Source organism: Dermacentor albipictus, chromosome 6 (assembly GCF_038994185.2).
Source record: "Dermacentor albipictus isolate Rhodes 1998 colony chromosome 6, USDA_Dalb.pri_finalv2, whole genome shotgun sequence".
In the NCBI taxonomy this organism is placed as follows: domain Eukaryota; kingdom Metazoa; phylum Arthropoda; class Arachnida; order Ixodida; family Ixodidae; genus Dermacentor; species Dermacentor albipictus.
The window spans coordinates 115,610,792-115,623,089 of record NC_091826.1 but is presented as its reverse complement, the minus strand read 5'-3'; the positions used below and the strand labels follow the sequence as shown (position 1 = coordinate 115,623,089).

The 12,298-nt window shown below is 42.5% G+C and overlaps 1 protein-coding gene across 5 annotated transcripts in view; it reads left to right on the top strand.

The window, feature by feature from the left end:
• The window catches only part of LOC135908302 (protein krueppel-like), a 26,442-nt gene extending 14,144 nt beyond the window's left edge, over positions 1-12,298 (top strand). For 4 of the 5 annotated variants that reach the window (XR_010566279.2, XR_010566277.2, XR_010566275.2 and 1 more), the window contains 2 exons: positions 301-419; positions 6,650-12,298. Coding sequence is in view for 2 of the 5 variants with exons in the window: in XM_065440055.1 (XP_065296127.1) it covers positions 301-419; positions 6,650-7,158 (628 nt within the window). In the remaining 3 variants the exon portion in view is untranslated. The remainder of the gene's footprint in view (positions 1-300; positions 420-6,649) is intronic. The other variant, XM_070541270.1, reaches the window with a different exon arrangement.

Below are 12,298 nucleotides of genomic sequence, written 5' to 3'. Positions count from 1 at the left end.
TATACTATTAGTCGTCGTGACGCTTTAGAAGTTTAGATAATTTTCACTAATGAAACGATGTTAGCAAGCAACTGTTTTTCTTAGCTGAATATTCAGCGGTCAAATGGGGCTGTTTCATGTGCTAAAGCTGTGTGCTTCACTATATGTCAACATATACTCTAACCAGTTTTTGCCTCTCATTTCACCAGCCTAATTCTATGGTGCGGTGAGTTTTGTACTCAAGATGCGAAGAGATTGTGCATGAGAAAAGACTTATGCCTGCAAATATTGACCGATTCTTTGTGTTCTTCCTCTCTTTAGTGTCATTTCCAAGTATGGCAAGTCTTCAAGTGGAGAAGTCTTACCACTGCACCAACCTTTATGCACGGGGCCTTCAAGCTGCGGTGGCATGCAATACAGCTTATGTGGCAAGTCATCAGGTAGCAGGTGACACACAATGTACAGATCTTGCTCGCCGAAAGTGTGACATGGCTGTTCCTAGTCTGAGCACAGCAACCAAGCTGGAAAATGCCATGGTTGATGGTGGCATCGATGAGGGTGCAGATGAGAGACCTGAATACTTGGACAGCTCCGTGCATGGCAAAGGCCAGGGATGGCTAACAGCTAGTCATGACAAGCGGCCGCCGCGCTGTGATCTGTCTCCATTCTCGGCAACCAGCAAGTTCCATTTATTGCAGCACTTTCAGAAGCACCATGACCAGAGGTGTTTCAGGTGCACCGTCTGTGCGAAAGCGTTTTACAAGAGTGTGCACCTGGCCGACCACATGCGGACCCATACGGGAGAGAGACCCTTTTGGCGCAGCATCTGCCTGCGTCAGTTCACTCAGAAGTCTGCCATGGTGCGTCACAGGTTGCAGGTGCATAAGCAAGGGAAAGACAGCTGAGGCAGAACATCACTTTGCTTGCCTCGGCTCTTGAGGTTTTGGTAATCGGTGCAGGAGAGAACCTCTCTGTTGAAGAGAGCACACCAATGCACAACTGTAGAATGCAGCTCTCTGCGGGGATCTGAGTGATGTCACATATCTCTGCGGCAAGTTGAAGTGTCTGCGTTGTTGTGAATTATGTTGGCCTTGAGAAAAGCCTTTAATCATTGGAAATGTTGAAAGTGAGCTAAACACTTTTTTCCACGGTTGCATCATTGATACCACAGCCCCTTCAATCATTCTTCAAGTCCCACTACCTAGAGAGTTTCATAAGTAAATTCATTTGCCTTGACAGAATTAAGATACAGCCTTTTTATGTGTGCGCGTATGTGTGTCTGTCTTGTTATTTTTTATGATGTGAATCTGTGGTGCACAAATATATGCTTTCAATTACACATTGACATGTGCGAGATTTGAATCTCATTTTAAAGGAAACTAATATGTCATTCTGATGTATTGACACTGGTGCTAGTTGTCAGGCTTTGGCATAGTGAGTGTGAGTGAAGCCTCCTTTGTAATACATGCAGCTACTAGTCGGTTGTGCCAACTGGGTACCACAGAATTACCAGCGTCATCACCCATTTGACACTTCACTGTCTCACCAATTATTTCAATTCACTAATTGACAGTCCAGCTATAGCTGCAAGTTAGTCCCACTTTTGTTCAGTCCTGTGACTGTCACTGTTGCATTATCAGTGGTTGGCTGCATGTAATAGAAACAGCATGATGGCTTCTACTTATGCCCGCAGACTCACATGCTAGTCAATGCATTCTGCCTGTGTTTTATTTTGTTAGCATTAACACTGTTTAATGTTATTTCAAGAGAATTAATACTTGCATAATTACTACCACCACCAACCCATTTTGACTTTTGGACAAAGGCTTTCAAGAGATCTCTCTTGTGTCCCCAAACCCCACCGTGTGCTTTGTCTAACCTCATTGTGCCGCTTAATTCCTTGTTGCCTTTGACTCTGTACCATTTCACTTGACACCCTTTACCATTTTGTTACTGTCGTAGGCCACCGGTTATCTGTTTTTAACCACATGACCTGCCAAAATCAACTTTTTCCTTGTAGCCTGCCATGTGTGCTGCTTTGATTGCTGAGTGAGCTGCAGTATGGGATAATTTAAAATTATCCACATGTGTACATGCGCGCACACGCATGCACACGTACAGACAGGTGCTTGGCAATAACATCATCTATGAGGAAAAATTGTAGTTCATTTCAAAAATGTCCATCATTAAGTTTTCATTACCACAAGCCTTTCTGTAATCTGAATCATGAAAGAATTGTGAAGGTGCTATAACATGATGTGTTAGTGTGGCACTATTAAAAATTACCTTACATGAGCAACAAAAGACATGAAGGAAAAAAGAATGAAAGGTCAGATATTGTCCATTTCCATTAGGCATTGTATGGGGCAGTGTTCTACAAGGCTGTAGTTTGTGGACCCCATGGAGTCACTAGGAGAGCTCATTGGGGGTTTGTGGGCGCCCTTCCAATGGTGCATCATGCGCAACCATTTCTTAGAAAAAGCCGTCGCTGCATCTAGAGAGATTTTTAACGTGGCTTTATGGAGGTGCATTCTTGCTATTGCACCTGACAGGATCGTAAACAACAAACAGAATTATGATAGCTTTATAGTTGCTATATCAAACACCTTCGGCAGAATGTGAGTGAGTTATTGTTTCCATCAGGTACTGTTGCACTTTGTGTCAATGTGAGGACATACAAAGCACCCGGAAACTTGACTTTGGTAGCTGCAAATATGTGTTTCTAGTTAATATTGCTCCAGGTTGATGCATTTTATTGATTTACTGTTGCGTCGAAAAGAGTGTTTGAAAAGTATCTCTGAACAATCTGGGAGAAAGTCTCAAAGTGTGTTGAAAGTTGAACCACTGGTGTAGACTACAGTCCTGCTCAGATTACTTACAAAAAAAAAAGTCTGCTCAGATTACTTACAAAAAAAAAAGTCTAGTCTTAAATAAAGCTCACCTCAGCCTCGTCCCATCCTATGTGTAAGCCTGGCGGTGCAATTTCTCTGTGGTGTTCATCATCCCCTGTTCTGCATTTCTTGTTTCAATGTAATGAAATCCCTGTGGCTTATACTTGTGCTGTGCTTCTCACCTGTGTTGAGTGTTGTTTGCATTGATAATCTTTAACCATCTAGTCCAAATACATCTCCATCTTCAAACATTCATTTGCAGTCATGTTCCTTGAAAAGTTAGCAGAAAGTGTGCGTCACAAGTTGAATGTAACATATGCAGCGGAGCGTGGAAGTCAGCCTTCAAATGAAATTGTGAAGTGTAGGACGACAGCATGTCTGTTGAAACTATCACGCATGCAGAACAAACTGAAATGTGTCGTTTTAGGCTTACCTTTTGCGGCAAGCGTGCATATCCCTGCGGAGTTGTTCAATTTTTATGGAAGAATATATGACACAGTTTTGGTGATACAGGTTGCTAGAGGATCATGCCGGCCTCATCTCTGGCAGATCTCATTTTTGCTTTGTCTTATGCTGCCTGTTTGTTTTTAATGTTTGATAGGCTTTGTTAAGAGGGAAGACAACCCACCCATCACTGAAGGCCTATTGTGCTACAAATGGGCTTGTTTAGGTGATCAGTAAAAAGTGGGGCATTTTATAGAATCAAGGAGAGCCAGAAACCTTTTTATTTTGAGAGTCTACTCTTCTCTGCCCTGTAGTACCACCATCCTTTCCTGTGTATATATTTTATGTCACTCAAGATAACTATTTCGTGGAAGCTGCAGTGTTCCATATTTGTTGATTGTCTTGCTGCCAGTCCTAAATGATTTTGCCCCTTATTTGCTGCTGCCAGATGTTCTGGAAAACTGTGTGCAGCCTTCCCATTTTCATACACACTCCTGTCTCAATAGTTCAAATTCAGGAAGTTCAAAAGTCAAGTAATTGTAACAATGTTAGGACCCAGTATGTGTTTATTTATTTCCAAGTAATTGAATTTGAACACAGATTAATTAATTCAAATGACTTAGCTTCTTGGGTACATAACAGTGCCACCAATAACCATTGATAGGAGTGAATCTGTAAGGCAAGAGTTGCCAAAATGCCCATGTTTGATATTCAGGTTGCTTTAATTTTTTGTATATTGATGATCAGCTTGGCAGGGCCACCACAAGATGATGCTACCAATACTTGTGTAACGTCAAGGTGGCAGCATTTTCCATGTTGTCATTGGCCTTTCCATGTTCTTGCCCTTTGTCTGAATAATAAGTGTTTAAAGAGGAGATGGTTTCACTTAAACCCTTCTTGACAATGATAACTGAGATTTTAGCATTGATCTGAAACTTCTTAAGCATGAGTTTTGAACTGCTTTTCACGGTGCAAAATTAACTGCAGAAGGTTATTTTTGCATGGCTGTGTGTTCTTCTTCTAATGTGAACAAAGAAAGCCTATGATGCACGTTAAGTGGGACACACTGTATATATCGGTGAGCAAACACCTCTGATTAATTATTGAACCTGTGCACGCAAATGTTCAACTGCCTCTTTATCTCTCGTGGCTAACACTTTAATTATTCACTGCTTGTGTGTAGGAACTATCTGATGGCATCATGAGATACGAACCAGGGGAGCCCAATAATAAACTCAAGACCGTCTTTAATATTAAACCCACACATGTGGGCAACAGCACAATAAAATAATTGCCTGTGCTCTGCTAGTCATTTTACTATCCTGTGAACTAGCACAAATTGAGGTGTTACTAAGGGTTTGTCTTCCTGCAGTGAGTGGTATAACTGTTTCTTTAGTGACTTGCACAGTTTTACATGCACTTATTTTTGTTTTCTTTAATTTAATCTGAGCTTATTCTTTGCTTTTATCAGATCCACATGTTACTCTCGCACTCAGTACAGATATTAGTGTAAAAGTGTGAAAACCTGAAATAATGTTAAGACCAAGTTGTGAAATAGTTTGGAGATTTCAGTGCACTGCTCAACTTGTATTCAGTGGCAGCAATATCGCTGAAATGCTGGCTTCGCTTTGTCGTGTGCCAAGGCTAAACATTTGTCATTTTGGTTTTGTTGCAGCACTGAGTCTGTTTGGTTCTGTCACTTTAAACACACAATCGCTTAATACAAGAACAGTTTCCACACAATAATTGATGTACTGTTAGCAGTGTGTGAAGTGTGCTACTTGACAGCCCGTAATGTGCACCACGTCTCACAATAAAGCAAAAACCATTTAATGTTGCCTGGAACGCTTCAGTTTTTGTTAGTGAACTGAAATTATAGCTTAACTGAACTCTCCAAAGCAAAAAGACTTAGGTATAGCAGATACGAGTTGGATATTGAGTTTAGCAGCAAATGGAGCTAGACTTGAGTGCATGGCATTTTGTATGTACTGCAACATTTCAAATTGTACATGCTTTATAGCATGTTCAAAAGCATGGCAGTAACAGACACACTTGTACCTTTTCTATTGAACTGTGATCACATATAGCACACATAAAAATATGTTCTTAAGTAGTGCAAGTGGACTACAGCCTTTTGCTTGTTGTTAATTGCAAATCTGAATCTCGGTTAAAGAAACTTTCCTTGACCAGCTGCGAAAGTCCTGCATTGCTTCCCACTTGTACATCCTTGTGTTAAGTTGGCTATACTAAAAAACAAAATAAAAGTAACAATTGGTAAACGTTTTTTTCTTGTTAGTCTATTGTTAGTCTGTTATACCACCAGCATTATAACGCTGTTCACTAAAGACTTCAGTAGTTTTTGTTTCTGTTGTGCCTTTACAAAAAAATTATGTACTTCACATCTACATAGGTGTAAGAGAATGACTGACCTAATGGCCATTATTATCAATTGCTTGTTGTTTTTATCATCGTCACCCACATCACTAAATTGACATTGGGCTTCAAGGAAATGCCATCTATTATTTGGAATGTCTCACCTCTCTGGGCTGGATTATTACCTCTTTTTTACGATGATAAAGCACAAAACATGGGACGAAAGCAAGATGATATGGGCAGGACAAGCGCTGTGAACACTGTTATGCAAAGACAACAATGTTACAGGCATCAACGGGCATCTTAAATTTTGTACCATATGTTCGTACTGTTTTCAGTTTATGCAGCTTGTTCCATTTGTCCCATCTTTCTTTGGTCCCATGTTTTGTGCTTCATCGTTGCTAAATGTACTTTGATGAGTCGCCCAAAAGAATGAATGAATGAATAAATCTTTATTTTCCCATTTAACCATGGAGGAAAGCGAGCAAGCAGCCACAGAAAGAAGGCTTGAAATACCCTCAACCCCCTGACAGCATACGACAGTGAGGGAGAGCAGAAAAACGCACTCGGTCAACTAAAAAAAATAGGCCAATATAAAGGTGTCGCATGTCACCACACATAAGGTAATCACCACAGACACATGTGCTTAATGATTGCTCAAACTTATTTAAAGCATACTGTGCACACGTATCAACATGAGCTGAGCAATGGCAACAACAACCATATAAAGCTCCAAGTTTGACAAATTCTTTAACACTTCAAAGAAACAAATTCACAGGGTGCCAACATAAAGTGCCTAGATAGCACTCGTAGAATATTGGTGCAGCCAAATCAGCTAGTCTAAACAGTGAAGTAGCCTTATCCAATATATTAAATTCATTTGATAAGTGTGGTAGGTTATTGCCTAGTATTCTACTAGTGCTGTTCCTCTGATGGCTGCCACGCCTGTGCTTTTCTCGCAGGCATAGTTTTCGTTTCAGACAAAGTTGCAGTGCTCCAAGCCGTTCAGCTGCCACCAGGCTGGCCCCACCAATCCCCCGACGATGGCAACACTTCGGGCAGTGCCAACGGCGCACAGGCAGCAGTGGCAGGCATCAACCAAGCTGCCCACGCCTCCGTGCAACCTGGGGCGAACGTCGCGTTGTACGCTAGCAAAAGGCAGCTGCAGTTCTGCACCTTGTGTCCATACACAACCATCTTCACCAACAGCATGGTGCGGCACATGCGGACACACACAGGTGAAAAGCCGTTCAAGTGCGGCGTCTGCCCGCGCACCTTTACCCAGAAGCACCATGCGAGGGAGCACATGCGGACCCACACAGGCGTGGCGCCATTCCAGTGCAATGTGTGCTCTCGTAAATATTTCAGTAAATGTAAACTCCGTGACCACATGATCGTTAAGCATAACGGTGGAGATGTCAAGGGAGGTTCGTCACTCCAGATTACTTACGTGGGGAACACGTCGTCCTGAAATGGGATCTTGGGGTTTCTAGCCTGGTCTTGGGATCGCAGCGGTTTCTTACAAGTTGGTAGTGGGTCATTCGACAAAAAAACAAAAAGTCCAAGTATTAAACAGTGTGAAATAGTATGTTGCATAATTTTCTACATTAACTTGTCATGTTTTCCTTGCTCTATTTAGCTTTCTTTCCTATTATTACAGGCAGCTAATGTGTAAATGTTTGCATGTACTGGTTGGGAAAATGATTAGGACTTTCAGACTGACTCCAACAAAATAAATTAATTTTATTAGCCTGACATTCCAGAATACGGGGGGTAACACAAACCACGTGAAGGGCAACCTACCCTCAGTGTATATCCATGGCCTTGGTGGCATGACGAAAAGAAGAAAAGGGTGTCCAGCCAGGTAGATTCCCACTCGAGTCACCAACACTACAACGTCTGCGCTCCCCTGTAACACCCCCCCCACCTCTCACCAACAGCACTTGCGAGCCAAGCTCCCCCAGCACCGGTCATCCCGGCCGACCAGCACCACTGCAGTCATCTCACCCTTTCGCTTCCCCCCCTTCGCGTCTTTGAAGTGTCTCCCCACCTTCCGTACTCTCCCTGCCTTATTTACAAAAGACCCTATAAAAGCTGCACACCGTCACCCCGAAAAACAACCCCTGAAGAAGGAGCCGAATAGGCTCTGAAATGTCAGGCTAATAAAATTCACTTATTTGGTTGGAGTCAGTCTGAAAGCCCGAAGGATATCTAAACCTACGATTATGGCTGTAGAAAGGAACGCTACCAGTAACTGGTATGGCGTCGAGTTTAATTTTTGTATGTTGGTGCGGTTGAACATTCTCTGATTTTGGACCACGGGCTCCCTTGCCCATGTCGCAACTTACTAAATGCAACAGTAATTTTTTTTCTGTGTGCTTTGAAAGTGGTACACATTACTTGCTCCTAAAACTAATGCATTTTAACCTTTCTTCCTTAAATGCCTTTTAATGAGCCTGTAATGTAAGGTGTTACATTAAATATAAGTAAGGACATAGCTATGGGTGTTTCTTTCATTCTTTTTATCTCATTTCTTTTTTCCTTTCACTATCTATGCCAAACTCATCTAGAAGAATACACCAGCTGATATGGCAAACGTAGGTAGTCATGTTCAGGAGATGGCCTAAAAATGAACATTGGAGGCATAAAGCTGTTCTACTCTCCCACATTTGCAAGTTCTGAAACAAAGGTAGTAGCAGTGAGAGTTTACCGTTGTAATGTGGCTTATCAAATGAACTTGTGAGTGGAAGAGGGCCACTGATAAGGCTGAGTGGAGTCAACTAGTTTTTGTCTTTGACAATTTACACCAACTGGAATCAGTTCAACTCACTTAGTCATGCTTGAGGCACAAGTCGAAACCATTGAACTTCTCCCACTGAAAATATCAACTGCTGGCAGCTGATTCCATAGAGTGGCCCTTCATAAATCCAAACTGCTGTGCAGTTAAAATGTTCTTAGCTTCAAAAAATCCTGATATAAAAGAAAAAATTATATTTTCCCAACCCTCGGAAAACACTGGAATAACAGAAATAAGTCTACAATTGGCTACATCATTCCTATCGGCACCATTAAATGTGGCACTCGTTCTCGTCTTTTCTGTTTTGTGCAGTGCACCACACCAGACTGAAGAATTTTAAAAATTCAGAGCCATTCATGTGGATGACCAGTGGAGCTGTATATAAATAAAATAAAACAATGAAACAATATAACTTGAATGTGCACATTATGTTTATCTGTAGTTACGTTTATCTTGTGACCACACTAATTATGGCGTTATGGTCGCTATGATAGATGGCCATGAGCTCTGTGATGGCACTTGAGATGTTCTTAGTAAGCATTAGGTCTATGCACAACCGATGGCACGTCGTCGAGACATTGGTCTTGGTTTAACATTAAAGGCCGAACCTTTCCAAGAGAAACACCAAGAAACACTTTCCATTGGGATGACACACATTGACGTTAAAGTCGCCCACAATGATGATGGGATTGGGGTCCATTGGGAGGATTCACCTAAATGTGTAGATCATAAGGTTTTCAAGGTCCCTCTTTGACGTTCCAGGATGAACGTATACAGTGGCGACGATTCTGTCCCCAGTCTGTAAGGCACACGCGTCGGCACATTCCATGGCAAGGCTCTTGCCCATCGTCGGTAAAGCATAGGGTGCAGTGGCTCATTGTTTGCGTAGATCGTAACGCATCAAACCATCATCCATCACCGGTTTTGACACGTCTGGCCTCAAATGCAGCTGGGACACATACAATGATATGATTTTGTGTTATGCTTAAGCTATTTTAGCTCAATAGACGCTGCCATCGTTTTTGCTTACGCATGTCATGAAATGCTGGAAACGAGCCTAAGACAGCTCCTCTGTAAAATAAAGATTGCAGCTGAGTCCACCTCGCAGCAACTGTCGAAGTTTAGGAGATTAAAATTTGAGCAATGTAGTGACATATTATATAACAGAAGGATTTATTTATTTAGAATCTGTACTTAGAATCCCTTATTTAGAATCTATATTGGTCACCCTGAGATTTTTATTCCTTTGGTTATAGGCACAATACACTGTATTTGAGATTGGCCCGCTTTGCTATGACACTCACTGGCCAGGGTCAAACTTGACCGTGATGGTATAATGGTGATGCGGTGATGCTGGAATGATGTCGAAGGGACAACAGTGAGATGACGATTGTGAAATGACGACAGTGGGACGACAACAACATTAAGACAATGGGTTACGCTCGGCATGCCCCCTCCCCTAGCTATCTGCTTGAAGTGCATGGTCGTTTTGGTGGCAACGAGGATGGGATGAGCCCATCCTATTGGTTGTGCCCTTGGAAGCCCTGGCTAGATGCACAGCTTGTCACAGTTTGAAGAAGCTACAGACGAGTCGTCGGCAAATCAAGTGCTGTTAGAAGCTTTCTTAGAAATCAGTGGCATCACATATGTTGGACAAAAGAAGCGTGCATTGCTCGTAGCAGCTAGGGTATGCGCACCCACACCGTGGTTGTCATTAATCGTCGGTGCACACCAACGAAGTGAACACACCTACATGTGCCCTTGTGTCAGCGGCCTTGTTATGGTGAGTGGCTTTCCTGAAGTTAAAGTGCAGCAAGTAGCCATTCGGACTGTAAATCGCCTTGTGTGTCCACGCAGGGCTGTTGCTGATATTTTGCCACGACTCTGCGGCCACTGATGCACCATACTGTTGATGCTCAATTAAATAATTGTAAGGGTGTGCAGTGCTCAGCTTTTTAAACATCATTCTTGGAGCTCATAGCTGTAATCACTTTTTACGCTCGCAGGCTACATCAGCCAGGACACCGAGCTGGTGTATTGTATGCAATCAAAGTGAAGGCCTTTGTGACATGCATTAGGACCTTATGATTACATTTGGGGTCCCCCAATGAGCACCCAGCTAATGATGTTGCCTGGCACTCACTGGTGGAGCAAAAATCGTGGGCCACCACAGCCACCACGTGCAGTTTGAGTACCGCGTTCATAAACCCCATGCGAGTGATTACCGGACCTCACTGTACATAAGCAAGAAGCTCTGGACATCCTGCAGAGGTATTTTGCTCTCAGCCAGAACTGAATATGCCCTGTAGTGTTTATTATGAAAGAAAACAAAGAAAAAGCAATCATTTTCACCTTTCTTAAAGGGGCACTCAAACACTTTTTGTACATAAGGATAAAACATCCCTGATAGGCAGTGCAGTGGAATATATTTTTTTAAGCGAAGAAGGCACGCACTTGGAGAGCTGGGCAGGGTAATAGTGTCGCTGCACAGGCTGCATAGGAACAGGAATTTCGGGGAGGAAGGGGGTGCCATGCCCCCTTGCCTACGCTGCTGCCAAACATGGCTGCCATGAAGGTACGAGTCAGCTACCTACATACATACATAAATACATATATACACATTTGAGTTCAAAGAAATCCATAGTAGTAATGTATTCCTTTTAAATACATTACAAAGTACGTACACTGCTACTTTGTCGTCATCGGGTACACTTCTCGAGCGGTTTGCTAACACCGTCGCCACAGCTGAGACGAACAGATGAGGTGAGGCCGCAGTACGCCGTGGCAGTGACATAGTCGGTGGCACATTGGGATTGTGCACCCCCCCTGAAATTTTACAGCAAAGCTGTTTACCTCTAGCTGCCGTATGCATACATCACGTGCGTTGCCAGAGGGGATGCCTTGGGTGGCTTACGTCCGTATTGGGGACACATCATGTGGATAGTAATGGAGATGGGTAGGGGAGAGGGGAAAGAGCGTGACGGCAGCGCCTGTGCACGTGGCCCGTGCTTCTGTGGTTGTGACGTCATGTGTGTTGGAGTTGCCAGAGTAGCTGCAGCAGCAGTTGCAGCCATGGAGGAAAGAAATGTGGGTTGCGACAGATGCATTGGAGGTGCAGTGACCAGGGCAGTGCTTGTGTTGGCCTAGCCGGGTGCTGCTCTTCTGCTCTCCCTTGCCACTAGTACTCAAGTTGAGGCAAAGTGCAAAATAATGTGTCCTTCCATTTTTAGTACAATGTTATTTTTATTCTGCCAGGTCTGCTTTTTCATTTCGTTTATAATAATGAACATGCCATGCATTTGATGTACTTTTGTACAATATCTGAGCCATCATATAATTATTTTCTATATTCATTTGGTATGGCTGTCCATAAAACGATGTTTGCTTTATTATATATTTTAGGTATTTTGCATGTCTTTGTTGTTTTTGCCATTGCCAGTAAATTTTCGAGTTCTTTATAGTTAATTGTTACGACTATGTAATGCACGTCTTGCAGTATTGTGCTATATCTGAGTGCATATATAAGAAACTCTTCTGTTCTTTGGTAATTAGGACATGTTATAAAGATCTTGTTTTTTATATGTGTACACATGAAATGGCCTTTGCATTTTATTGTGTTCGATTTTTGTATTTCACTGCTTTAATTTCTAAACCTTACATTGAACTTCTGTTGTTTAGTAGTCATGACCACGTCATGCATCTTCACTTCTGTTCATTTTCTCAGCATGTATCAAACCATGTTATATAAAAGTCTTTGTTTTCGGAAACGAAGTCAATAAAACGACACCGTATGTTTGGTGTGCTGCAAGTGGAA